Here is a 27096-nt window from a genome sequence, read left to right as displayed (position 1 = left end):
AATTTTTGATAAATTTTATTAGATTAATATATACAGTAAATACAAGCAGTGATCAAGGCAGGAGATAAATCTATTGGATCCTGGATTTATGGAAAAATAAAAAGCCTCATGGAACATCCGTGGGTATTCTCAATAATTCTTCAACTTCTTCTTGTAAAGCCTCAGTCTTCTCAGCAAGGAGCATCTGCATTCAAAGAAAAAAAAGTCACAACTTTTTACTGTAGTCTATTTATTGTGTAAGGGACGCGGTGGCTCAGTGGGTTAGGACGCTGAGCTTGTCAATCAGAAGGTTGGTAGTTTGGCGGGTCGAATCCCGAGTGCCATGTAACAGAGTGAGCGCCTGTTACTCGTCCCAGCTTCTGCCAACCTAGTAGTTCGAAAGCACGTAAAAATGCAAGTAGAAAAATAGGGACCACTACGGTGGGAAAGTAACAGCGTTCCGTGAGCCTTTGGCGTCTAGTCATGCTGGCCACATGACCACAGAGACGTCCTCGGACAAGTGCTGGCTCTTCGGCTTTGAAACGGAGATGAGCACTGGCCCCTAGAGTCGGAAACGACTAGCACGCATGTGCGGGGGAACCTTTACCTTTATTTACTGTGTATCTGAGACCAAATAGCTCCCAAGGTGATATTATACAGTGTTGATTTCTTAGAAAGCTCACTGGAGCAGAACCTTCATTCGTATGAGGCCTCCAATTTTATTTTCTCCCAGATCAATTAATGTCTGCATTTAGGTTTTAAAAAAACAGCAACCCCAAAGCATTTGCTTTACATGCAACAAAGGCAAAATCTGACATGTATTTATACCTCATCCACAATCAGCACCAGTGCTCTGCAGTTGTGCGAAGATCCCACCAACAGATAAGATTCCAACTACTGATCCTCGTAATGCAGGGGTCTTCAAACTTGGCCCTTTTATGACTTGTGGACTTTAACACGTGCCTGGCTGAGGAATTCTGGGAGTTGAAGTCCACAAGTCATAAAAGGGCCAAGTTTGAAGACCCCTTTCGTAATGGACTGTCTTTTTTTTTTTAAAGCAACATACACAGTTCATCACAGATTATCAATATATATTTCTCAAAGACAGCATTAGACTTCACCCCAACTGCCTTAGTCCATAAGGCTTAGATAAAAGAGAGACAGAATGGCTACTTGCCAAAGATGGAGATTATTCTGACCTTGATTTCTGACAACTATATAAGAGCTCTTCCCACCTAAAACAGCAGTTGATCCAGAGTGTCTTGCTACTTCTTTCCTTACCTTTGCAGATGAAACTATTTTCCTGGCCTGAGTTCTGGACATATGTACAACATACTTGACTAGATGTTCTGGATCTGCATTGGCCAAGTGAGCTAAACTTTTATAGCCCAGGTTGTAGAGTTGCTTGGCTCGAGCCTGTGAAGCAGCGAAGAAGCCAATTAAAGGAGAGAGCTAGCAATGGATCAAGACATTACATCAGGGCAATACTGGAAGAAGGACAGTTTGCCTACTATGGAAGAATGGGCACTTAAAGTATCGAATCTTGCAGAAATGTCTAAGATTTCTGTTTATTTGAAGGATCATTCACAAGAAAGATATATTTCAGTTTGGAGAAGATGGATAGATTATATTCAGAATAAATATGGGACTAAAAAGTTTCACTTAGCTTATGAGTAGATTTTAGAGGGATATTGTTCTTAGCATTGATTATTTTTGTTTAAGTTATTATTATGTTTTTAATAATTTGAATGTATCTATGTTAAAGGGGAGTTAAAGCACATTATGAATTTTGGTTAATTTTATAATGGATAATTTTAGTTAGAATATGATTATTATATCTATAACCCTGTATTCAGCTCTGGGAAGTGGGGGGGGGGAAGGAGGGTGGTTTGGGGTGGGGCGTTTTTGGGGATATGTATTGTAAAAATTTTTTTTTAAAAAAAACTCTTTAATAAAAGAAAAAAAAAGATGTTACATCAGGGATGTCCAACCTTGGCAACTTAAAACCTGTGGACTTCCGATGCCCAAAATTCTCCAGCCACAACAAACTCACAAGCTATTCTCCAAAGCACCTGAAAGCAGGACAAGAAGCAACTGATGGAAACTAGTCAAAGAGAGAAGCAACCTGGAACTAAGGAGAAACTTCCTGACAGTTAGAGCCTTGGTGGAGCAGTGGGCTAATGCCTCCTTAAGTAACACCAGCTGCCTGCAATTAGTGCAGGTTCAAGTCCCACCAGGCTCAAGGTTGACTCAGCCTTCCATCCTTCCGAGGTAGGTAAAATGAGGACCCAGATTGTTGGGGGCAATTAAGCTGACTTTGTAATAATGCCGCTTGGGGGTGTGTGTGAAAGCCCTAATAAGCAGGCATATACATAGAATGAAGGCTACTGCTAAGCTTGTAAGCCGCCCTGAGTCTCTGGAGAAGGGCGGGATATAAATAGAATAAAAATAAAAATAAAATAGAACAATTAACCGGTGGAACAACCTGCCTCCAGAGGTGGTGAATGCTCCAACACTGGAGGATTTTAAGAAGAGACTGGACAGCCATTTGTCTGAAATGGTATAGGGTTTCCTGCCTGAGCAGGGGGTTGGACTAGATGACCTCCAAGGTCCCTTCCAACTTTATTATTATTATTATTATTATTATTATTATTATTATTATTATTATTATTATTATTATTATTATTATTATGGCTCTCAGCTGAAAAACAAAGAGCTGCTAGTGTCTGTCTTCACCCTCCTCTTCTGCAAAGCAGAACTTGGTGTCCAATAGCCAACAAGGCCAAAGCTGGACCGGAAGCACCCAACCAAGGTCCTTTTGAATTCAGGTGTGTGATTTACATTACAGACACCTGCCAACGTGCCAGTCCTCTACCTCCAATTGGAAACGTTCAAGAAGTACTGAGCAACCGGAAGAAATTTCAGAAGTCATCCTTGCATTCTGCTTGGATATCTAATAAACCCTCCTAGTTAACCTATTTAAAAAATAGTAATAATAATTCGCATAAACTGCATCCAGGTGTACTGAAGGTCCTTTTTTGTCAAAAGTAGACTGTACTAACCTCTAAAACGCCAGCTACCTCCATCAGAGGAATAAGTTCTGCTTTAACACAATAGCTTAATCTCTTGGTAAGTTCTGGCAGGAGAGCTTTATAAACCCAAAATTCATCCAGCTCCTGTAAGAAAACACATTAGCAACATTCCTGTTGGTCAGTTTTACTTAGAAACCTATCAATCAAACCTTGCTCAGTTTCTTCTCTTAGTGGGATCCATTTGTTGTATCTAAATTAATGTTTGTGGTAGATAAAAGGATTAAAGTGGGCCCTAGAATATTGGGATGCGACATTGTGATAAGACAAAATCTTTCATGTTATGATGACAAAAGAAAAACCAGCTGTTGGAAAATGTCAATATGATGCTGTATTAGCTAAGGCAGGGGTGTCAAACTCAATTTCATGAGGGCCGTATCAGCATTGCGGTTGCCCTCAGGGGGCCGGGTGGGCGTGGCCTACTGGGTGGGCATGGCTAGAGTGCGTATGGCCTACAGGGTGGGCATGGCCAGCTCTACATCATTTGCATCAAGGGTGCCTATGGGGGCCTGGACAGGAGTGGGACAGATCTGAGGGTCTCTGGCGGAAGGAGGGTCTCTGGGCCAGGGCCAAGGCAGTGGGGGCCATTCCCTCACTGTTTCCAGGATAGCTTTGCGGGCCGCATGAAATCACTTTGCGGGCCAGATCCAGCCCCCGGGCCTTGTGTTTGACATGTCTGAGCTAAGGCGTAATTTTATTTTTGTAAACCACTTGGAGTCACTGAGAGTGAGTAGGTGGCCATATAATTTCTCATAAATAAATAAATAAATAAATAAATAAATAAATAAATAAATAAAAAACATACATACATACATACATACATATCAGAGGGATTGGTTTCAAAATGAGATATACAAAATTACAAGGTATCTATGAGTGTTATTTTCAGTTTGAAAACCGTTCTGCATGGGAGCAAAGTAATGCACTGAAAATTGGATCTAAATTTATGAAAGGAAATTGTGTGAGGTGATACCAAAGAAATTCTAACTTTTTTTCAAAGAAAAGTAATGAATGATGTTTTTGCCTTGCAGTGAATTATTTAGCTGTTGTACATTACCTCACAAAAATGCAGAACTGAGGAGGAGAATGAAGCCGCTGAACTGAGAAGACTTTGAACAAATCCTCGTGGTATATTAAATTTTTCTGACACATCCCATATGTTGGTCTCTCTTAACAAGGAATGAAGGATGAGGGACAGGTAAAGTCTATTAACAGTATTACTATCCAGTTCCTAAGAAGATACCAAGTTCATAAAGAAACTGAAAACAACATAAAATCTTTGCAAGCTTCTATTTCTTTAAGTTTCTTAAATAATTACAGTATATTTCACAATGTAGGAACAGTGAATCATGTATCTATGGGATATAGTAACACACTTCTCTAAAATAGAATTTGCAATATAAATAACAGAAATATAACTCTAGAATTTTCCTGCTGATTCTCAGATTACAGTTAAAACATTTTCTTGCTAGTTCATTCAACATATACAATATCAGATGAATTAATTTAATTCTTTTTGTATTCTTACTATTCTTACATCATGCATACACATAAGATTACAACTGAATTTCACTTTTTCTTTAAGGAAGGCAATATATCTGGTTTTTTCCAACAGATTTACCAACTGTAGCTAGAGGAATAATGACAATCCCCAATGACCGTCACCCGATGTGTTTTATGATACATCAGCATGGAGATTTCAACATGGGATTCTCTAGTATTTCAGTAATTCTTACGATATTTTCAAAATCCTCTTATTTAATGTTGCTACTTTAACAAGGAGCTTAAATGGCAACAGAAAGTGGAGAAGAGAAGGAAGAGAAACGTATAATCAATGGAATAAATAATTACAAGTGTATTTTTCTGGTGGCCATTCAGATACGCTGTTTAATAAACAAAACTTTCTCTTACATTCTTGATGGCTTGTCCAGATGCCTTTTTGGTTATAAAGCTCTCCGGCACTCCAACAGTACTGGTTACTTGTTGTTCTATTAGACTTAGTTGATTGAACTAAAACAAACAAAGTATAATCAGCTTGGATCTAAAATTAAGCAAATAGTAACTAGGACACAATCTATCCTGTTTTACATGAGAAATATTAAAACTGAGCTGTTGTATTTTGTTGTTGTTAGTTGCGAAGTCATGTCCGACCCATCGCTACCCCATGGACAACGTTCCTCCAGGCCTTCCTGTCCTCTACCATCTTCTGGAGTCCATTTAAGCTCACACCTACTGCTTCAGTGACTCCATCCAGCCACTTCATTCTCTGTCGTCCTGTTCTTCTCTTGCCCTCAATCTTTCCCAGCATCAGGCTCTTCTCCAGTGAGTCCTTCCTTCTCATTAGGTGGCCAAAGTGTTTGAGTTTCAACTTCAGGATCTGGCCTTCTAAAGAGCAGTCAGGGTTGATCTCCTCTAGGACTGACCGGTTTGATCGCCTTGCAGTCCAAGGGACTCGCAGGAGTCTTCTCCAGCACCATAGTTCAAAGGCCTCAATTCTTTGGCGCTCAGCCTTTCTTATGGTCCAACTTTGACAGCCATACATTACCAATGGGAAGACCATAGCCTTGATTATACCCACTTTTGTTGGCAGGGTGATGTCTCTGCTTTTTAGTGTGCTGTCTAGATTTGCCATGGCTTTCTTCCCAAGGAGCAAGCGTCTTTTAATTTCTTGGCTACAGTCCCCATCTGTGGTGATCTTGGAGCCCAGGAAAATAAAATCTGTCACTACCTCCATTTCTTCCCCATCTATTTGCCAGGAATTGAGAGGGCCAGATGCCATGATCTTGGTTTTCTTAATGTTAAGTTTCAAGCAAACTTTTGCACTCTCCTTCACCCGCAACAAGAGGCTCTTTAGTTCCTCTTCAAATAGGGGTGAATGCAAAGACATGCGCACCCTGGCAGGAAGGCTATGGGTGGCTAACAATGTCAACATTGTGTAATACCCAAAAAATGTGTTAGAAAATTACAAAAGAAAAAAGAAACCAGAACTTAGAAATCTGTACCAGGAAACTTCACCTTCAGCTGTCACATACCCACTTCCTAAACTAGATGAAACAAAAAGTCTTTTAATCATTTTCCTGAAGCTCAAGAGGGGTTTGGCAAACTGTATTTCTGCTAAGAGGAATTTCCACACAATAGGGGGAAGCTACTGAAAGTGGTCACTTGTAAAAGCCGGGCAAGTGACAATCCTGTAGGTAAGCCTTCTCTGTGATGGCACTCTGAGTTGCCTATCCCTCTTCCCAGGTTCATAACAAAGACCTAGTTCTTCTCCTTTTCCTCCCCCCCCCACCCCCGGGGGCCATTTTGTCCTGTCCTTGAATAAATGATCCGCGGTTTTGCTCTCCTTATGTTAACCTCAGTGTTTCAATGAACTTGGGTTTCATGTCAGTATTTTGTCACTTCAATGGTGGTTATTTCAGTTTTTTAATTTATACACTGCTTTGAGAGGTGATTATATTTATTTATTTATTTAGATTTATATACCACCCTTTCCCGAAGGACTCAGGGCGGTTTACAGGGTATTTAAAAGAAAATCAATACAAAAGTTAAAACAAAATTAAAAAAGATTAAATGAAACCCTGAGAAAAAAATAAAAACCCAGTTAAAATTAAAAATTAAAAAATTCTCAGCCTGGGCCAGAGAGCTCGAAGAGCCAGGTCTTCAGGTCCCGGCGGAATGAACGGAGGTCGGGGGCAGTCCTAAGTTCCGCAGGCAGCTGGTTCCAAAGGGCAGGCGCGCCCACTGAGAAGGCCCTAGCCCTGGGTGTTACCCGCCGGCAATCTTTAACCGGCGGCACCCTGAGAAGACCCTCCCTGTGGGAGCGCACTGGACGAAGGGAGCTTGATGCTGGCAGCAGGTGTTCCCTCAAATATCTTGGACCCTCGCCATTTAGGGCTTTATAGGTCATCACCAGCACCTTGAATCTCACCCGAAGGGCAACCGGAAGCCAATGCAGCTCGCGGAGTAGAGGTATTACATGGGAGTATCGAGACCCCCATCACGACTCGCGCGGCCGCATTCTGCACCAGCTGAAGCCTCTGGGTGGTCCTCAAGGGCAGCCCCATGTAGAGAGGGAATGTATATACCCGTATTAGATAAATGAATATTATACATAAATATAGTCAGTACTTCACATACCTTTCTCCTAAAAATAAAACACTTATGATGTGTTTGGTAAAATCTGAATCTCTGCAGAACAGCTCTTAATCTTTAACTTATAAGATAAAAAATAAATATCTCCCACCAGCAAACAAACTCTCAAAAGATCTAAATCCTGTCTGTGCCTGATTTAAATTTCTTTATTTAGCCTTTTGTCAGCAGCATATGCATAACTCAATTAGTTTCATTTCCACTGTTCTGGGAGCGCCAAGGAGCTCAAACACACAGTTTTAGAATAGACAAGAGAGGCTATGAAAAGGCAAAAATCTCTTCCCAATGAAATTTAGTACCACAGAAGACAGAGTTTTAATTAATATCCTGGTGTTGTTAGGAATACTCCTTCCTATTATTCTAGGCCTCGGGAGAAGATTACCCAACAATGTTTTCTTTGAAAGCATCTTACCTGTTTAAAATAGACCATCCAGTTTGGGCTACACTGAGGAATCATATCATATGGTGTTATCAGATAGAGCAGATGAAGGTAGCTTTCAAGTATTAGTCCCTCAAGTCCTTTCTTCAAGTCTTTGTAGAGAGTGTCACAGTGCGCCAATTCAATTGAACCTAAGATAGGAGTAAAATTAAGGATTACATGCAATCAGCATCCTGAGGTGAGTAGAGGCATCCACAGGATCTGACTCCCAAAACAACAAAAGCCGGGGTCTGGTTGTAACCGGTTGTAACCTGGTTGTAACCGGGGTCTGGTTGTAACAAGAGAGGCTATGAAAAGGCAAAAATCTCTTCCCAATGAAATTTAGTACCACAGAAGGCAGTGTTTTAATTAATATCCTGGTGTTGTTAGGAATACTCCTTCCTATTATTCTAGGCCTAGGGAGATGATACCTCCACCTTCTCTAATACATGCACAAAAGGGGTGGAGCTTGCATTGCCCTGTCACTTTCCCTCTACCCGGTCGCTTCCCGTGGATGCTTCTAGAGCAGGGCTTTTCAACCTTTTCACCCATTGTACCACTTTTAGGATATGGCAACATCCGAGTACCACCAGTCGCCTAGCAAGGTGTCAAAAACTTGATGACCAAAAAAAAAAAAAAAAAAAAAAGGGAAAAAAGTGATGAAGTACAGGTAATCCTTGATTTACAACAGTTCACTTAGTGACTGTTTGAAGTTACAATGGCACTGAAAAAAGTGTCCCGCAAGCCACAGCCGAGCAAGACAACTACCTGCCTGGCGGCGCTCTTCCTCCTGTCCGAGGTTTTCATTGTTGTGAGCAGGTTTTGGTCACTTCACATGGCCCTGGGGCACTGTGACCATCATAAATATGAATCAGTTGCCAATCGTCTGAATGTAAATCACAAGACCCTGGAGATGCTGCAACATTCCAGCTGATCGGTGCTTCTTCTGGGCTCAGAAGCACCAGAAGCAGTGCCGAGCTCCAGCTGGAAACTGGCGCTGATCCTGGCGCTTCCGCTGAGCCCTGACAGCCCTGCAGCTCCATCCATCCCTCGCTCAAGCTTGTGTGGTGCTGCCATTCCCCTCTCCCACTACCACTTTTCTAGGATGGTCGCGTACCACCTGCCAGGTGCCAACGTACCACAGGTGGTACCCGTACCACTGGTTGAAAAGCCCTGTTCTAGAGGTGACAGTTTCATTCTGCTTATTGGTAAGGCCGATTCTGCTTACCTGCCCTTTAACCAATAACACAAGCATCTTTTACCTTTGTAGGTGGCTCGGCCCAGTTGAGTGATCCCTAGATTATTCTGACAGCTCTTTTCGCTGTCAGAATTTTCTTTCTCTTTTAGCAGCCCATTTTGTTTCAGCCATTGTAATGCTTCCATTGTTACATCTTGCAGGCTCTTCTTAGGCAGGAGCTGTGGCTGTATACTAAGTAAGGTTGCACCCATGAATTGGTAAATTTCCTCAGGATTGTTTGCTACCTGTAATAGAATATCAAAGGTCAAATGTTAAACTAAGGCTAACTAAAGGCTTAGTTTGAGGGAAAAACAATTTACAGCCAAGACAAAAGAGAATTTTATCATTTTATTTGAGAGAGTAAAAGAAGCCATGGTGGCACAGTGGTTAGAATGCAGTATTGTAGGCAAACTCTGTCCATAGCCAGCAGTTCGATCCTGACCGGCTCAAGGTTGACTCAGCCTTCTATCCTTCCGAGATCAGTAAAATGAGGACCCAGATTGATGAGGGCAATAGGTTGACTCTGTAAATCGCTTGGAGAGGGTTGCAAAGTGGTATTTAGGTGTGCTATTGTGATTGCTATTACTTCTAAGTTCTTACTTCCAAACTTCTCTCACTAAAGTATCATAGCTGAAAATTAACATTTTAGAATTACCAACCTTTAAACCAACCACCGATAAAAGTAAACTTCGGATGCCCTTGTTGGATTCCAGCAGAAGAGTGCTGTAACAGCTTTCTAGGGGACTGGTTATTAAATTTTGAACCTTAAAACAAATTTACAGCATGTGTTAATGATAACTGTGAAAAAAAGTTATGATTCTGACCTGTGCTTGTAACATTATGAAATGCCTGCTCCATTGCATCCTGAGTATTATTTTAATTGTATCACTTCCTGCAAATAATGCCTTGCTCAAGTCATCTATCATGAGGAACATTAGCTTCTCAGAGATAGCTCTATGTATTTGCAGTATCTTTTCTCAAGATATATAACTATGCATTATCACTTGCTTTATAGCGACTGCATTGCAACACCAATCTATTCAAGAAGATGTGGGGGAATGGAAAATAAAACTGCTTTTACGTTTTTGTGACGCAGGACAACTTAACTGTTTTAATTGATCAATAAACACAATTGTCTTTAAATGCCACAATCCTGTCCTAAATTGATGAATTGCTTTCCACTAAAGCAGGGGTAGGCAACCTCGGCCCTTTTATGATTCGTGGACTTCAACTCCCAGAATTCCTGAGCCAGCTGGTGATGATATTTCTTGGCAGTGACATAATTATGAAGAACCTATTTGCCTTTACAAAGTGAAGCTATCTTTAAATGTATTTACTAGAAGAATAAATAAATTACTTCAGACCAAGGCTTTATATATTTGAACTCCACCCACTACAGTATTATTTAATCAATTAATCCTGAATATCAAACGTTGCCATTCTTGTCATTTAAGTTACCAGTTCTTTGTCTTTCTCTTGTACAATCAAAATACTTTCACCAGCCTTATCAATGCCAGCACGACCAGCTCGGCCAATCATCTGTTTATACTGGTTCTTCTTCAAGAAATCTGTAGCAACGTATGGCGCTCTTAAAATGACCCTGCAGAATCAAATGAACAGGTACTTTAATTACTTCTCACTTACATCCATTTTTTTTTCTTTCCTCACTGAGAAAAAGCACTTGAAAATACTTTGATAGCTTTTAAGGTAAATGATGCAAAAAGATGATTTTTTTTTGTACTGAATGGTTTTCAACAACAGATGAATCATACCATATTTGAAATTATAAACACTAAAATACATTTTTTAAAAAAAACCTCGGTAGAAAGCAGAACCTTGTTTTGCAAGGCTTAAAGTGCATAAAGGAATAACTGTCAGAATGGAATTATTGCTAACAATGGAATAAAATGGGATATCCTAAGCCATAGTAAAAGGTAAAGGTTCCCCCGCACATGCGTGCTAGTCGTTTGCGACTCTAGGGGCCGGTGCTCATCTCCGTTTCAAAGCCGAAGAGCCAGCGCTTGTCCGAGGACGTCTCCGTGGTCATGTGGCCGGCATGACTAGACGCCAAAGGCACACGGAACGCCGTTACCTTCCCACCGTAGTGGTCCCTATTTTTCTACTTGCATTTTACGTGCTTTTGAAGTGCTAGGTTGGCAGAAGCTGGGACGAGTAACAGGCGCTCACTCTGTTATGCGGCACTCGGGATTCGACCCGCCAAACTGCCGACCTTCTGATCGACAGGCTCAGCGTCCTAACCCACTGAGCCACCGCATCCACCAAGCCATAAGAACACTGAAATCAAACCAAAGACTTTACTTTGATATGCATTTGTTCTGGAATAAAAGCAGACACAGTTCCAAGTATGGAAGCCATTGTTCCACAATGCCAGCACATGGGCCATTGTTTCAGTGGCCCAATTGGGGATTACCTGTATTTATGCGGGATAAGGCTATCAACAGGTGTTGGGAGCTGCTGCTTGCATATTATCTCCAGTGAGGGGGTCTTTGGTGCTCTCTGAGCTTGGTTACTGGGGTTTTTTTTGCAGATGTTTCACTATCCAAACTAAGTAACCTCATCAGTGCTAGTAAGGAGTGGGAATTGGCACCTCTAGATTGCCGAATGCTATTCCTAGATCATATTCTTTCATACTTTGGGTGGGAATCGTGTGTCTGAACGTCTGTTTCTAAATAATACTCTGGAAACAAAAAAAAGAGCATTTAGATAAAGATTTGCGTCTAGTCCCTGGTTTTTAATGGGCATGGTTTGTCTTTTTTTTTTTTAAAAAGAGAAACAACGAATCGTTAGAATTTCCCTAGCTGCTGTTTGAGAGAAGCAACTGGGATACTTAAGGAGCACCTGTCAAACGAGTTGAACTGAAGCCATTTTCACTTTCTTTTCGGTTGCCACCTATTTAGAAGTTGGAGGAGGAGGGGGGAAGTGTAGTTTTAAGTTAGCCGTAACAATTCTTAGGTATGGGAACCCCGATTACATTTTGGCGGGCTGGAGATCTGGGAGGAGTGCCCGCCTTTACTAACAATTGGGGAACGTGATTTATGACATCAAATTTGGGGTGGGAATTGTTAACTTTGCACACTTTGTAACCAGGGGGGAGGGAGATTTAGCCTTGGGTTCACCTTTGTACGTGCTGTTATTTTGTAGCCAAATAAAAATGTTCTTCAAGGGAGAATTCCTTTCCTTGAAGCTCTCTTAATTGGTCTCATCTATCGGAACCACCACAGCGTCACTCAGTTCTTGAGTCATGCCAGAAGATGGCTTTTGGGGGATTCAGCGAAAGAAATGTTAGAATGTTTACCCTATTTCACATGAGGAACATAAAAAAGAAAAGCCAGTGCTATAACCTTCGGGCAGGCAGGTTGACGCCCGCAGCAAGCGTAGATGTGCAGGTTAGCAGAAAGAGGAAGCCTGAGGAATAAGCTGCTTCTATACATTTCCGCTCGTCGCTGGTGAGACCGCTGTGATGGTAGGCAATTCCAAACGGAATCGTTCGCTTCAAAACTGGACAGAGTTTTCCACTGCAGATGTTTCTTAACTCTTTTAGAAGATTGCATTTTTCTTTCTCCTTGATCTTTTTAAGCTCTCTAGCAAAGAAAGGGTAGAATTAGACAATGGGTATCCTCCTTCTTGGGACTTTGTGCACAAGCCACTTTTGTTCCAAACGTACCTAGTCGTTTTCATCTAGGATGAACAAGGAACGATCCATTACAAGACGCACCAAAACTTCAAATGTACAGGTAGTCTTTGACTCAGGGACCGGTCGCTCAGCGAACAAAGTTATAACAGACCTCCCCAAAACTTACCTACAATCTGACCTTGAAGTTACTATGGCCATATTCCCTCTCGGCTCAAATGACTATTTTCACTTTTGTGGCCATATTTTCGACGCTTTTTGGCAGTTTCTGGGGTTTAGTCTTAATTTCTGGCAAAAAAGGGCCAGAAATTGGGTATAATGGATTCACTTAATTATTGCAGTATTTGTGTGATGTCTACCACACTGAAACCACTGGAAAAAATGTTCTAAAGTCGGGTCCAGTCATAGGGTGAGCTGATTATGACCATAAGGCTCCATTTCTGTCATAAGTCAAGGACTATTTGTATTCTTCTCCACTGATTAGCTTATAATTAATAGACTGGAAGTGCACCATGGAATATGGCCTCCCTTCCACATCTGGAATTTGAACCCAGCTTCAAATATATCTGGCTGGATGTAACCATTTCAGGCTGACACACCCGTTTCCCAGCCTGACAAGTACATGTTTGTCTTTTGTTTGCCCCTTCCACTTTTTTGGAAAGAGTGATAAGAACCAGTCTTGCAACTTGGATATTGTAAAGCATTCTAATTTCCAAAGCCAACAGTGATTTGCCAAAAGGAAAAGAAAGATGGAACATGGTACAAGAAAGCACTTGACCTGATTTTCTAGGCTGTGAATTAGATCAATAAGTGAATATTAAGAAAATGAGATGAGCCAGTGATGGTGAACCTTTTAGAGACCGAGTGCCCAAAAACCACCGCCGCCACACAGCCTGCCCCTACTCCGCCCCGCCCCGCCCTCAGCCCACCCCCGCTCCGTCCCCACCCCGTCCACCCATAGGGCCTCACCGCCTCCACGGCCCGCCGCATATCACCCAGCCTATTGACTGTAAAAAGGAAAAAGGGGTTGTCCCTGATACACAAACAGGGCCGGTCGTAGGCTGGAACAGAACAGCCTGTGCGTGATGGGGCTTGAGGGTGGAGTCTTGTCCCCGCTGCCCAGCTGCCATGTCATTGGCTATGCTGTTCCACATGGGCCGTGCTCGGGGGCGACTCTCCTCCAGGGGGGCAGCTGGTGAGGAGGGGGCCGCGGGGGCAGGCGGGGCTGGGGTAATGGCGCGGATGCCCACAGAGAGGGCTCTGAGTGCCGCCTCTGGCACGCGTGCCATAGGCCCGCCACGACTGAGATAAGCTAATTCTACTTTAGGGTGTAAAGCTACACTACCAGAGCCTTGCAGGTCTGACGGTATAACTCTCCCACTGTCTCCTTTACCGCCAGAGAAACAAAAGAGGGTCTCTTCTGAGCCTCCTGTCCTGTCCATTATCCCGCTGCAGGCTAAGCTGTCTCTTCTCTGACCATTCCCTAGGCAGGATCTCTTGGTCCTGCCTCCCAAGGTCTTTCCCACATGACATTATATCTATACTATTGGATTCTTTGGATCACTACAGATTACACTGGCAGTAGTTCTCCAGAGTATTAGATAGAATGTTTTCCAACCCTATACACCAGGGGTCTCCAAACTTGGCAACTTTAAGACTTGTGGACCTCAGTTCCCAGAATTTTTCAGGCAGCCAGCCACTTGTGGACTTCAACTCCCAGAATACCCCCAGTCAGTCAGACTGGTTGGGGGAATTCTGGGAGCTGAAGTCCACAAGTCTTAAAGTTGCCAAGTTTGGGGACCCCTGCTATACGCCATTACTGTTATCCTTTGACACATGAACATTTCCTGCAATGCTTTCTTTACATTTGCTTAGGATGCAAATGCAATACGTCTGCAACAAATTAACATTTGACACCAGGAGATCCATGAAAATGTTCATTTAGCATAACATTTCTCAACCTTGGCTGCTTTAAGATCTGTGGACTTCAACTTCCAGAATTCCTCAATCAGCATGGCTGACTGAGGAATTCTGGGAATTGAAGTACACATAGCTTAAACTGGCCAGGGTTGAGAAACACTGATTTAGCAATTGAAGTGCACATAGGAGACGTACCTGTTTATGTGTTTGCATATCATTTCTGCTACATTTTCACAGTTTTTTTTAGTAGGACAGAAGACAAGGCAGGAGTACTTGGGAATAACCTCTGTGACCAATGCAATAAGATGATCAGGATCTACCTTCTGAAGAGCACTAGAATACTAAAATATTAAGCAGCATTATTTCTAAATGGAAGCAAATTGTTGTAATCTCAATTTGTCAAAGTATTTGTGCTAAGCTTCTATAACTTTAATTGGATATAAAGAAAGCAAATTATCAAACGATCCCTACTTGATGCCTGTGTTTTAAATACTTGCTTTCAATGGGCTTAATCTATTAAATAATTTCTAAAAAGAAATACAAAATAAGCATTTGATTCTCCAGGGTTTTACATCTCCCACTTAAGGCAGTAGAATCAAGATCAGCAAAGCATCACAATTATGTACAAAAAAGTGAAGAAATAATTTGAAAATTTAAGTAGTCCTCAACCTACAACCACAATTGAGTCCAACATTTCTGTTGCTAAGTGAGACATTTGTTAAGTGAGTTTTGCCCCATTTCACAACTTTTCCCATGACATTTGTAAATCACTGCAATTCTTAAATTAGTAACGTGGTTGTTAAGGGGGATCTGGTTTCCCCATTGACTTTGTTTGTCAGAAGGGTGCAAAAAGGGATCACGTGACCCCGGGACAGTGTAACCTTCACAAATGTCAGTTGTCAAGCGTCCAAATGTAAATCTTGTGACCACGGAGATGCTGCAACTGTCGTTAAGTGTGAAAATTGGTCTTAGGTCACGTTTTTCAGTGCTGTTGTAACTTCGGATGGTCACTAAATGAACTGTTGCAAGTCGAGGACTACCTGTATATTTTGTTTACTTATGATATTTTAGAGTAGGTGTTCCTAAACCTTTTGCCATTATATACCTTCCCTTAGTGCAGCGTTTTCCAATCTTAAGCCATTTTCAGATTTGTGGACTTCAGTTTCCAGAATATCCCAGCCAGCAGTGTATTCTGGGAATTGAAGTCCAAACATCTTAAAACTGCTAAGGCTGGGAAATACTGCTTTAATCTAATCTTAATATACACACCTCCCCTAAAAACACAAATGAACAATGAAAAACCATACAATGAAACTTTTATTTTTAATAAAGAAGACATAAAAAAATAATAAAAAGCCACTGTTTGTGCTTCTCCCACATTACTTATTTGCAATATTGAGGGAAAAGTGGATTTATTGAAACAATGTACCATTAAAAGATTATTCACTTATCTCCTGGGCTTTGTACCTTCTCAAAGAAGGTACGCTGCACACTTTGGGAATCGCTGTTTTAGAGACCGCTATGGTGCTTTTGTAATAACGAATGGCATGCTGTTAGAACACGGTTTTGAAAAAGCCGTGGCTGAAAGTGAAGTTGCAAACTGAAAATGAAATGTCCGCATATTTAGCTGCATTACCTTGGAATCGAGGAGACGTGAAAACTTAAGGCCATTTTCTGCTTTGCTATCAAGTTCGTAGATGCGGTCCTGTATTTTAATGTATTCTTTCAATTCAACCTATATTGTGGAAAGGTATGAATAATAATTGGATTAGACCATGAATGTAATTGGAAAAGACTTTTTGAAAAGAGCTGTTTATGCTGAAAGTACAGCAACATAAACATATTTAAATCTCACCTTTCCTACGCAAGCAACAAAGGACCTGTGTGACATGGTTATTTTTAGGCCACAGCAACCCTGTGAGATGTTTAAATCACCAATGACCTCCATGACTGAGGACTTGAATTCAAATCTCTTTGATTTCAGTCCAACAACTGAACTACTAGGGTACATAGCAGCGGTGGCAAACCAATGGCACATGTGCCAGAGGGGGCATTCAGAGCCCTCTCTCTGGCCATGCACGCTGTTGCCCCAGCCTCTCCTCCCCACAACGGCCCCCTCCTCACCAGCAGCCCCCCCCGAGGAGAGTTGCTCCCAGGTGCGGCCTGCGTGGAGCAGTGCAACCAAGGATATGGCAGCTGGGTAGCGGGGACAAGACTCCGCCCTCGCGCCCCGTCGCACGCAGATGATGCTGCAGGATGCAGGCGGAGGGCATGGCCGCCATGATGCTGTTGGGCCACCTGGGTGATCTGCTGCGGCAGGCCGTGGAGGCGGTGGGTGGCCGTTCGGGCGGGCAGGGAGTGGGGTGAAGACGGGGGTGGTTTTGGGGTACTTGGTCTCTAAACGTTTTGCCATCACTGGTATATGGACTGTCCTCAACTTGCGACTGGTTGCTTAGTGACTGTTACAATGGACCCCCCCCAAAAGGTACTTACAACTTCATTTCAAAGCTGCAATGGCTGAACCATCCCCCTCCCCCCACAGTCATGTCATTACATTTTGACACTTGGCATGGGCATCTGTTTTTTGCCTGTTTCTGGCATTTATTTCTGGTTTCTGGCGAAAAACATCCATTGGGTATAATGGACTCGCTTAATGACCGTGGCACTTATTTAACAACTATAGCATTTGCTTAACAACCACTGAAAAAAAATGTAAAACCAGGCCCAGTAACATGGTGACCCATTTAATGACTGCAATGATTTACAACTCTTAATTTTGGGGCAATTATGGTTGTAGGTAGAGATTCCTATACTACCTAGATTTTTCTCCTGAGTAAGTACATGCACTGTTCTTCTTGGCTTTTTAAAATATAGCAAATTAGATACTACTTCCTAGTAGAATACAAATTTAATTAAGATGAGCATTTCCCCTATTTTACACAGTTGTGACAAGAAAGTAAAAATACTTCCAGGTCTTTCATCAAATAAAAAAGTAAGTAAGTAAGTAAGTAAGTAAGTAAGTAAATAGGGAACTCATCAAATTTGCAGATGACACCAAGCTAGCAGGAATAGCCAACACTCCAGAAGACAGGCTTAAGATACAGGAGGATCTGGACATACTTGAACACTGGGTGCTATCTAACAAAATGAAATTCAATGATGAAAAAAATAAGGTTTTACATTTAGGCAAGAAAAACCAAATGTACAGATACAGCATAGGGGGTACCTTGCTCAATAGTAGTAACTGTGAGAGGGATCTCGGAGTCCTAGTGGATAACCACTTAAATAGGAGCCAGCCGTGTGCTGCAGCTGCCAAAAAAGGCAACACAGTGCTAGGCTGCATTAACAGAGGGATAGAATCAAGATCACGTGAAGTACTAATACCACTTTACAATGCCTTGGTAAGGCCACACTTGGAATACTGCATCCAGTTTTAGTCACCATGATGTAAAAAGATGTTGAAACTCTAGAAAGAGTACAGAGAAGAGCAACAAAGATGATTAGGGGACTGGAGGCTAAAACGTATAAGGAACGGCTGCTGGAATTGGGTATGGCTAGTTTAATGAAGAGAAGGGTGAGGGGTGACATGACAGCAGTGTTCCAATCTCTCAGGGGCTGCCACAAAGAAGACGGAGTCAAGCTATTCTCCAAAGCACCTGAAAGCAGGACAAGAAGCAACGGATGGAAACTAATCAAGGAGAGAAGCAACCTAGAACTAAGGAGAAACTTCCTGACAGTTAAAACAATTAACCAGTGGAACAACCTGCCTCCAGAAGCTGTGAATGCTCCAACACTGGAAGTTTTTAAGAAGAGATTGGACAGCCATTTGTCCAAAATGATATAGGGTTTCCTGCCTGAGCAGGGGATTGATCAGGGCTTTTCAACCTTTTCACCCATTGTACCACTTTTAGGATAGGGCAACATCCGAGTACCACCAGTCGCCCAGCAAGGTGTCAAAAACTTGATGACCCCCCTCAAAAAAAAGGAAAAAGTGATGAAGTACAGGTAGTCCTCAACTTACAACAGTTCGCTTAGTGACTGTTCGAAGTTACAATGGCACTGTAAAAAGTGCCCCCCAAGCCACAGCTGAGCAAGACACCTGTCTGCCTGCCCAGTGGCGCTCTTCCTCCTGTCCGAGGTTTTCATTGTTGTGTGCATTTTTGTTGAGGATTGGCAGCGGGGGTGGGGTGGGGTGGGATGTTTGGTTATTATTCCCCCCCCCTCTGCTGGACTGGTTGCAGCAGGTTTTGGTTACTTCACATGACCCTGGGACACTGTGATCATCACAAATATGAATTGGCTGCCAAGCATTTGAATGTAAATCACAAGATCCTGGAGATGCTGCAACATTCTAGCTGATAGGCGCTTCTTCTGGGCTCAGTAAAAGTGCCGGGATCAGTGCCGAGCTCCAGGTGGAGCCTGGCACTGATCCTGGTGCTTCCACTGAGCCCTGACAGCCCTGAAACTCCAGACATGTCTTGCTCAGGCTTATGCGGTGCTGCCATTCCCCTCCCCCACTACCACTTTTCTAGGATGGTCGCGTACCACCTGCCAGGTGCCAATGTACCACAGGTGGTACCTATACCACTGGTTGAAAAGCCCTGGACTAGATGACCTCCAAGATCCCTTCCAACTTTTTATATTATTATTATTATTATTATTATTATTATTATTATTATTATTATTATTATTATTATTATTATTATTATTTATTATTATTATTATCTGTAAACATCAAAGTGACTGAACAACAGATCAAACCTTCATTTTCAAACCAATTTGTCTATTTTTTGTAAGGTGATTACACTAACTTCTCTATAGAATTCTCTATAAGAAACTAAACTGCCTTTGCAAACCCTAATCATTCACCCCGTTACTATGTAACAATTATTTCTCAGAAACTTTGATACATTTTTTAATTCAATAACATACAGGTCTGAAATTACTTGTGTAGAATTCTGCTTTCAGGAACTGCTGCAAGTCTTCAACATTTCTTAATGTTGCACTCATTCCAATGATCTGAGTTGTTTCTATGCAAAAATGAAATAGATCAGGCTTAAATGCTAAACATGCATGCTTAAGAATTTAAATATGCAAGAATTCATATTGCAAACAAAATTAGTAAAAGTATGTCAAGAACCTCTTACATAAAAATATTGCCATTATGCTTTCATCTCAAGACATATATTTTTTAAACCAAACTGAATACTGTTCCAATGCAAACAGCATGAAATATATTTCTGAAAGCCTCTGAGGACAAAAAATCCTTATTCTTAAAAGCACTTCAAATAGTAGTCAATGATAATAACTAAGTTTTACTGAAATCAGTGTGAATTAACCTCTGAATGTAAAGTCACAGGAGTATCCATACATTTTATGCAACTTCTCTCTGCATCCACAGAAAGTGGCAATCAAACAATTTCAAGATGCATAAATATATAAGAGACTGTTTTTAAAGAATTGTATTTCCTTGTTCTTTAAAAAATGCTAAGCCATGCATAGTTTGCAAGCCAGAATCTGGCCAATTCTGTTTATAGCACTTTACAGTGTTATATTCTTATGAACCACATTTTGGCACTAGAATTTCAATAAGATAACCCTTTTGAGTTATTTGGGGAAGAGTCTTTTTTCAGTGTGTAGCCCTTTTGTAGGATTTTGAAACTGCCACTCTCCCTTACAGTAATAACAATATTATAACAATACAATAACAACTTGCGACCACGTTTGGCACCAGAATTTCAACAAATTTAAGATGATCCTTTCGTGTTACTTGGGGCGAGTCTTCTTTTCAGGTAAATACAGTGTGCAGCCGTTTTGTAGGTTTTTTTTGAAATTGCCATAACTAACCTATTAGTATACAGTATAGTAAGCTCAGAGATGACTTTTCAGATATTATACAGGGTTAACTTACTGCTTGCATACAAAATCTTAGAAAGAGTCATTTCGAGTATACTGCCACGACCACCTTCTCCAAGCATATGCAACTTTAAATGAGAAAAAGATATGAAAGTCACAAAGCTGCAAAATAATTTACCGAGTACAAACAAGTTGGAAATACTAAATAATGATAAAGCACTGCAACAAACCTCATCAACTACTACCAGACCCAGGGTGTTGATTCTCCCTGCTTCTATCAAGGCATTCACCAGGCTGTGTCCCTTTTCAATAGTAGCAATGTACACGGATTTCTTCTGCCTTCTCCTGATCGGAGGGATCCTTCCTTTATTTCCTGCATATTCTTCCACCAGGAAACCCAGCTCCATTCCGAAACCACACAAACTCCCAACCTGGGAAATGAAGAAAATGGAGAAAAAGTCATTTTACGATGGCGCAATTTCACAACAGCAAATAAAACATAGGCGTTTTCTTGGCTGTTAGCCTCCCCCCACCTCCAGTACAGGTAGTTCACGACTTACGGCCACAACTGAGCTCAACATTTCCATCGCTAAGTAAGACAGTCGTTAAGTGCATTTTGTCAGAGTTTACCACCTTTCTCGCCATAGCTGTTAAGTGAAATAACTGCTGTTTGGTAACTTAGTAACACGGTTGCTAAGGGAATCTGGCTTCCCCATTGACTTTGCTTGTCAGAAGGTCGCAAAAGGGGATCGCGTGATCCCCGGGACATTGCGACCGTCGTAAATATGAGCCAGTTGCCAGGCATCCCAATTTTGATCATGTGACCACGGGGATGCTGCAACAGTCGTAAGTGTGAAAAAGGGTCATAAATCAATTCGTACAGTGCCGTTGTAACTTTTAATGGTCACTAAATGAATAGCTGTAAGTCGAGGACTACCTCTGCGAAGATCTGACCTGGAAAGTTAATACAACCCAGGTGGCTAGAAAGGCCCAACAGAGGCTTCACTTTCTCAGCGTCTTGCGCAGGGGTCTTCAAACTTGGCCCTTTTATGACTTGGGGACTTCAACTCCCAGAATCCCTCAGCTACCAACGCTGGCTGAGGGATTCTGGGAGTTGAAGTCCACAAGTCATAAAAGGGCCAAGTTTGAAGACCCCTGGTCTTGCGGAAGAACAGGGTAGAACAATGGCTAATGACCCTCTTTTACCGGTCTACGATAGAGAGCGTCCTCTCGTGTGGTATTGTGGTTTGGTATGCTGGTCTGACAGCCGCGGACAGGAAAGTATTACAGAGGGTAGTGAGCACAGCACAAGACATTGTGGGCTGTTCCCTGACACCGCTGGATGACATCGCCAGGGCTCCTTGCCTTGGAAGAGTGAGGAAGATTCTCAGGGATGACTCACACCCTGGACGGTATCTCTTTACTCTCCTACCATCGGGTAGGAGATATAGGAGTATAGCCAGCCGCACCAACAGGCTGAAGAACAGCTTTTATCCATGGGCTGTTAGGCTCTTGAACGGGAAATAATTTTGTACACTTTATGCATGATTGACTTGTGAGGCCGGTGTGTTGTGCAATTAGCTCACATGGTGTAATAAGATGGAGGGTTTGTTGTCACTGGGAGTTGGGGGGTGTTGTGACTCAGGGCCAGCCTGTGGGTCCGACAGCCGGCTCCGACGTATCGGAGGACTCAGATGAGGGGGAGGAGGGAGACGAACCGGCTGATGATGGTTTGGAGGCTTTGCAGAGTCCTCAGCCGGGGACCTCTTCTCAGCTGCGTGAGCCCGAGAGTGCGGAGGATGATGACCCACAGCTGGCCCTGTTCAAGGACGCCCGACGCAGGAGGCAGTCGAGCAGGAACAAACAAAGAAAGGCTGTGGGACTCCTCGGGAGGAGGCACAGGGAGACCACGCCCTGAGCTCTCTATAAAAGGAGTGTTTGGGGAGGGGCTGGTTGCTGAAAGCAACTTTTCCGCTTGAGAAGACAAGCTCTTGTGTTTTTGTTAACTGCGTAATTAAATCTTGGCAGATGCCTTTTAGCCTTGGACGCTCTCCAGTCTCTTCTTTCTGATAAGGGGTTTGCCTTACTACAAGGCCAGAAGGGCTGGTTCAGAACAGGGGGGGCATGAAGGGAGATTCAGCCAATCTCAATGTATACATGGTTGTACTTTGACAATAAAGGTTCATTCATTTGTATAACAGAACTGAAATCCCAGCTGTGCAAGCCCAGCATTTTATCCTACCACAACTGGAGCCCTCCTGTGGATGGGAGTTAATCAAATTCAATGATGTAGATGAATATAAAGCCGGTTTCCGCACCTTCTCCTGGACTAAAGCCACATAAGGCAGGATCATTAAAACATCCATTTGCTTGCAGAGTAATTCTCGAAGAATTAAAATTTCAGCGACAAGGGTTTTTCCACCACTGGTTGGCAAGGAATATATTAAGTTCTTTCGCTTTTGCTGGGATTCGAACATTAAACACTCATGTTGCCAGTCTGTAAAAATTAAAAGGCATTTCTTATAATCTTCCGTTCCTGTGTTAGTATTCATAGCGATTCGTGATGAAAATTAAACTGTTTGGGGGATTCTAAGAAAGCTTGACAAACTGCACACTTAAAATTGTATTGTTTTATAAGAACCTAGGAAACATTTAAAAACAAAAATGTAAATTTAGTACTGTACAGGAACAGCTCCTTTGTGGGTGGATGCTATACTTTAATGGAAAAAAAATGAGTTCATTTTGGGTGCCTGGCAACTGACTCACCTTTACTTCCCTCTGCAGTGTCCTGTAGACACTGGCAGCTATTTATGATGTTTTTTTTGCTAATTTCCAGCATTCCACCCCCCGGTTTCTGGCAAAAAAAAAACATTCATTGGGGAAAATGGATTCCCTTAACAACTGTGGCATTCGCTTAATGATCACCACAGAAATGTCAAAAAATGCAATGTCTCAACTTATGACCGCAACAATCGATGACTGAAATTTCAGCCTTAATTATGGTCATAAGTCAAGGACTACGTGTAAAAATAATTTGGTTTCATTAACAGAACAAGCAGAGATTGCACCGAACTGGAATTTATCACAGTAGCAAAAGTCACAACAAACAAGAGATTGGTGGCATTACCATAAAGCTTCTCAATTCCTCTGACATGTAGCAGTAGCTCCTTGACTTTGGTGGGTAAACCATAGAAGGGACCGATATCTACAAAAGCCAAGTTGTCAGTTGTCTCCGCAATGGCCATCTCTTCAGTTACAATAGCTTCTTTCAGCTGTTTGCTTTTAGAAACCAATGAAGCAGAGGATCTGGCATTCCCAGCCATTGCATTTTTGAGATGGTCTTTGAGACTCTTCCACCTACTTGGTTCAAACAAAGCAGTTCTCACTGACTCACAGTCTTGTTTATTACTCTCTCTGTCACTGCAGTGTGGCAGATCTGAGAAGTCCAGCTGACAGGGTATTTCGTTTATGGCCGTTACTTGCTGAGGACATTCATCTGAACGTTGACGAAACAAAAGCTGGGAGGACGGAAGACTTTCTAAATCATTATCTTGGGGCTCTGAGCTATTCTCCTGTTCCTTCATCCGTTCCAAAGAATCGTATTCTCTTATGACTCTGGAGCTAATTGCAGCGTTTGTCTCCGAAAATACCTGTGCCAGGTTCCTGGCAATTGTCATCTGATTAGCTCCACCTGCAGGCCGCACAGCAGTGTTGCCATCTAACATGTCAGAATCCAGACTATCCCTACTAAAGTGCATGCATTTTTGCTCTATATGATCAATTTCAGTTAAGAAAGAGTCGTTGCCAGAAAAGCTGTCATAGTCTGCAAACATATCATCACTGTCAAAATCCTGAAAGAAAAAAAATGAATCAGGTGAAAAGCGAATGAGACTTCTTAATACTAAGCGTTTATATCTTGGATGATAAAATATTCATTCTTTTGGCAAAATGTAGAACTACGGGGATGAAATAGTACTATACGGGCAGTCCTTGACATACAACCACAACTGAATCCAACATTTCTGTTGCTAAGCAAGATAGTTAAGTGAGTTTTGCCCCATTTTGCGACTTTTCTTGCCAGTGATTCAGTTGTAAGTTAGTAACCCGGTTGTTAATTGAACCTGGCTTCCCCATTGACTTTGCGGGCCAAGAGGTCGCAAAAGGTAATCACATGATCCTGGGACACTGCAACTGTCATAAACACATGCCAGTTGTCAAGCATCTGAATGTTGATCACGTGACCGTGGGGATGAGGCAACCGTTATAAGTGTGAAAAACAGTAATAAGACCCTTTTTTCAATGCTGTTGTAACTTCGGTCACTAAATGATTGGTTGTAAATTGAGGACTTCCTGCTTATAAAAAGGCACAATGGGTTGTTGACCAAAACACTCCTCTTTTTTAAAACATCAAAATTTCCCTTATATCCTTAATACGTAACATGAGCATTTCAGCTGAACTTCCTAAGAAACGTCTTTAGACCAGTACAGAAACGGAAACAGTTGCTGACAGGATACACATCCTTTCATCCTCAGCCATGCCTGAGGGCCTATATATAAGGCATAGTTTGTCATGTTGTGATGTCACTGGAATGATTGGCATTCTGGATTTTTTTTTTATGCATGATTGGAATTTGTTGTTGTTGTTAGTTGCGAAGTCGTGTCCGACCCATCGCGACCCTATGGACAATGTTCCTCCAGGCCTTCCTGTCCTCTACCATCTTCTGGAGTCCATTTAAGCTCAAGCCTACTGCTTCAGTGACTCCATCCAGCCACCTCATTCTCTGTCGTCCCCTTCTTCTCTTGCCCTCAATCTTTCCCAGCATTAGGCTCTTCATGATTGGAATATTGCAAGGAATTATTAGAGGTTCCTCCCAAAGCAAATCCACCTGACTGTTCTTTGGAAAGACAGATTCTGAAGCTCAAATACTTTGGCCAAATACTAATGAGAAGAGAGGACTCCTTGGAAAAGACCCTGATGTTGGGAAAGATGGAAGGCCAAAGGAGAAAGGGATGGCAGAGGATGAGATGGTTAGACCAGGGGGCACGCTGGCTGAGGAATTCTGGGAATTGAAGTCCACAAGTCATAAAAGGGCCAAGTTTGAAGACCCCTGGTTTAGACAGTGTCATTGATTCAATGAACATGAATTTGGGCAAACTCTGGGAGACGTAAAGGACAGCGGTGTAGGGAGCTGGTGTGCTATGGTCTATATGCCATGGGGTCATGAAGAGTTGGACATGATTTAGAGACAGAACAACAACAAGGAATTTATCTTTACAGAGGATAGGTCAATTCTGGGGGATTTTTAATGGGTATACTAGGGTATTATGTATTATGTCTCTGCAACACCCACACACATGCACACCCATTATACAAGAGTCCAAAATGTTGCTCTTGCCCAATTGAACTAGCTCACTTGTCTTTTTCCCCCACCTCCCCTTAATCACCATCACTGGCCTTGAATTCAAATGTGGCAAATCCAAATGGCTCACCAGCTCCTCCCACAAGAAGAGTCTCCCAGCCTCAGATCAGCACAGCATGCTTAACTGCACAATAATATTAATGATAATAATGGATAACTGGAGCACCACTTGAACGCCACAGGCATTGACAAATTCACCACCAGTCAATTACAGGTTACGTCTCTTAACAACATAAAACATCATCTGCCCATCCCAGATCCTTGAGGACTCCATAAATGGATAAAAATGCCAAATCCGGTTAAAAAAAAATCTGATTGTGTGACCAATCACGATGATGATGATGATGATGATGATAATAAAATAATAATAATATAATATAATATAATATAATATAATAAATATAATATAATATATAATAATATAATAATATAATAACAATAACAATAATAATAATAATGAGACTGGGCAGTCATTTGTCTGAAATGGTATAGGGCAGGGGTCCTCAACCCTGGCAACTTTAAGACTTGTGGACTTCAACTCCCAGAATTCCTCAGCCAGTATGCCTGGCTGAGGAATTCTGGGAGTTGAAGTCCACAAGTCTTAAAGTAGCCAAGGTTGAGGATCCCTGGTAGAGGGTTTCCTGCCTGAGCAGAGGGTTGGACTAGAAGACCTCCAAGGTCCCTTCCAACTCTATTATTCTGTTATAATGGAGCCTCCCAGCCTCAAGTCTGCTCGGTACGATGCCCGGAGAGGCCTGGAATAGGCAGTACCTCCGGCTTCGGCTCCTCCAGCTCTTCCTCGCCTTCGTCCGAGTTCAGTTTCTTGTGGGCCGGCGGGGAAGTAGACCGGGACCCCCCTCGGCAATTTATGCCGGACGAATCCGCCCCTTGACCCGGCTGCCGTCGCCGCCGCCTCCGTCGCTCCTGCGTCCTTCTCATGACAAACCCACCGCCCTCCATGGAAAAGCGATATAACCCTAACCGGGCTCAATTCCCGGGTCAGCCGGCGCTGCACCAGACGGGCGAGTATAGAATTGGGCCACTTCCTAAGACAGGCAGCGACTCCATTTTCTCTGATTCCCCCGCTTTTTGGGGAAAGGAACCGTCCGCCTCTGAGCGAGGACTGTACCATCTACTAAAAAAAGGGTGCAGGGTTTCATTTACGCGGGACTCCGAATAGGCACTTCCAGCCCTCGCGTCCTATTGAAGGCGAACCCATGAGCTTCCGATGAGCGAACTACAATTCCCGGCCTCCCTCGCATGGGCGGCCATGATGGCAAGGGCTGATGGGACTTGGGTTCGGAAAAAAAAAATAGAACTAGGATGAATCACGTGCTGTTATGACGAAACACCGTCGGATTGGTTGAGCGGAAGAT

The 27096-nt window shown here is 42.4% G+C and overlaps 1 protein-coding gene across 2 annotated transcripts; it reads right to left on the bottom strand.

The window, feature by feature from the left end:
• Positions 1 to 26973, bottom strand: HELQ (helicase, POLQ like). Of its 2 annotated transcripts, XM_083367572.1 has the most exons (18): positions 26492 to 26961; positions 23428 to 24151; positions 22619 to 22797; positions 20531 to 20731; positions 20356 to 20428; positions 19377 to 19474; positions 16081 to 16179; positions 14640 to 14785; positions 12235 to 12474; positions 10331 to 10472; positions 9532 to 9636; positions 8898 to 9117; positions 7630 to 7787; positions 4980 to 5078; positions 4126 to 4299; positions 3042 to 3155; positions 1261 to 1395; positions 1 to 184 (listed from the first exon to the last, which is right to left on the bottom strand). In XM_083367572.1, the coding sequence occupies exons 1-18, from the start codon at positions 26678 to 26680 to the stop codon at positions 107 to 109; spliced, it is 3174 nt and encodes a 1057-aa protein (XP_083223698.1). In that variant the 5' UTR covers positions 26681 to 26961; the 3' UTR covers positions 1 to 106. The 2 variants fall into 2 exon arrangements, with proteins under 2 accessions (XP_083223698.1, XP_083223699.1); XM_083367573.1 differs by lacking the exons at positions 1 to 184; positions 1261 to 1395; positions 3042 to 3155 and having other exon boundaries at positions 4196 to 4327; positions 26492 to 26973.
• Positions 26974 to 27096: the final 123 nt, after the last annotated feature.

This window comes from Vipera ursinii (assembly GCF_947247035.1).
Source record: "Vipera ursinii genome assembly, chromosome: 7".
Taxonomy (NCBI): domain Eukaryota; kingdom Metazoa; phylum Chordata; class Lepidosauria; order Squamata; family Viperidae; genus Vipera; species Vipera ursinii.
Note: the sequence above shows the minus strand (reverse complement) of the source record. Positions and strands in the feature narration are given on the sequence as shown.

What these genes read in the sequence shown, in the direction of transcription:
- HELQ (XM_083367572.1), bottom strand. Translation starts at nt 26,680, where the DNA reads ATGGAGGGCGGTGGGTTTGTCATGAGAAGGACGCAGGAGCGACGGAGG. An exon ending in AGGAATTGAGAAGCTTTATG is followed by an intron (nt 22,798 to 23,427) that starts GTAATGCCACCA and finishes TAATTTTTACAG; the next exon opens with ACTGGCAACATGAGTGTTTA. An exon ending in TGGCTTTAGTCCAGGAGAAG is followed by an intron (nt 20,732 to 22,618) that starts GTGCGGAAACCG and finishes TTCATTTCCCAG; the next exon opens with GTTGGGAGTTTGTGTGGTTT.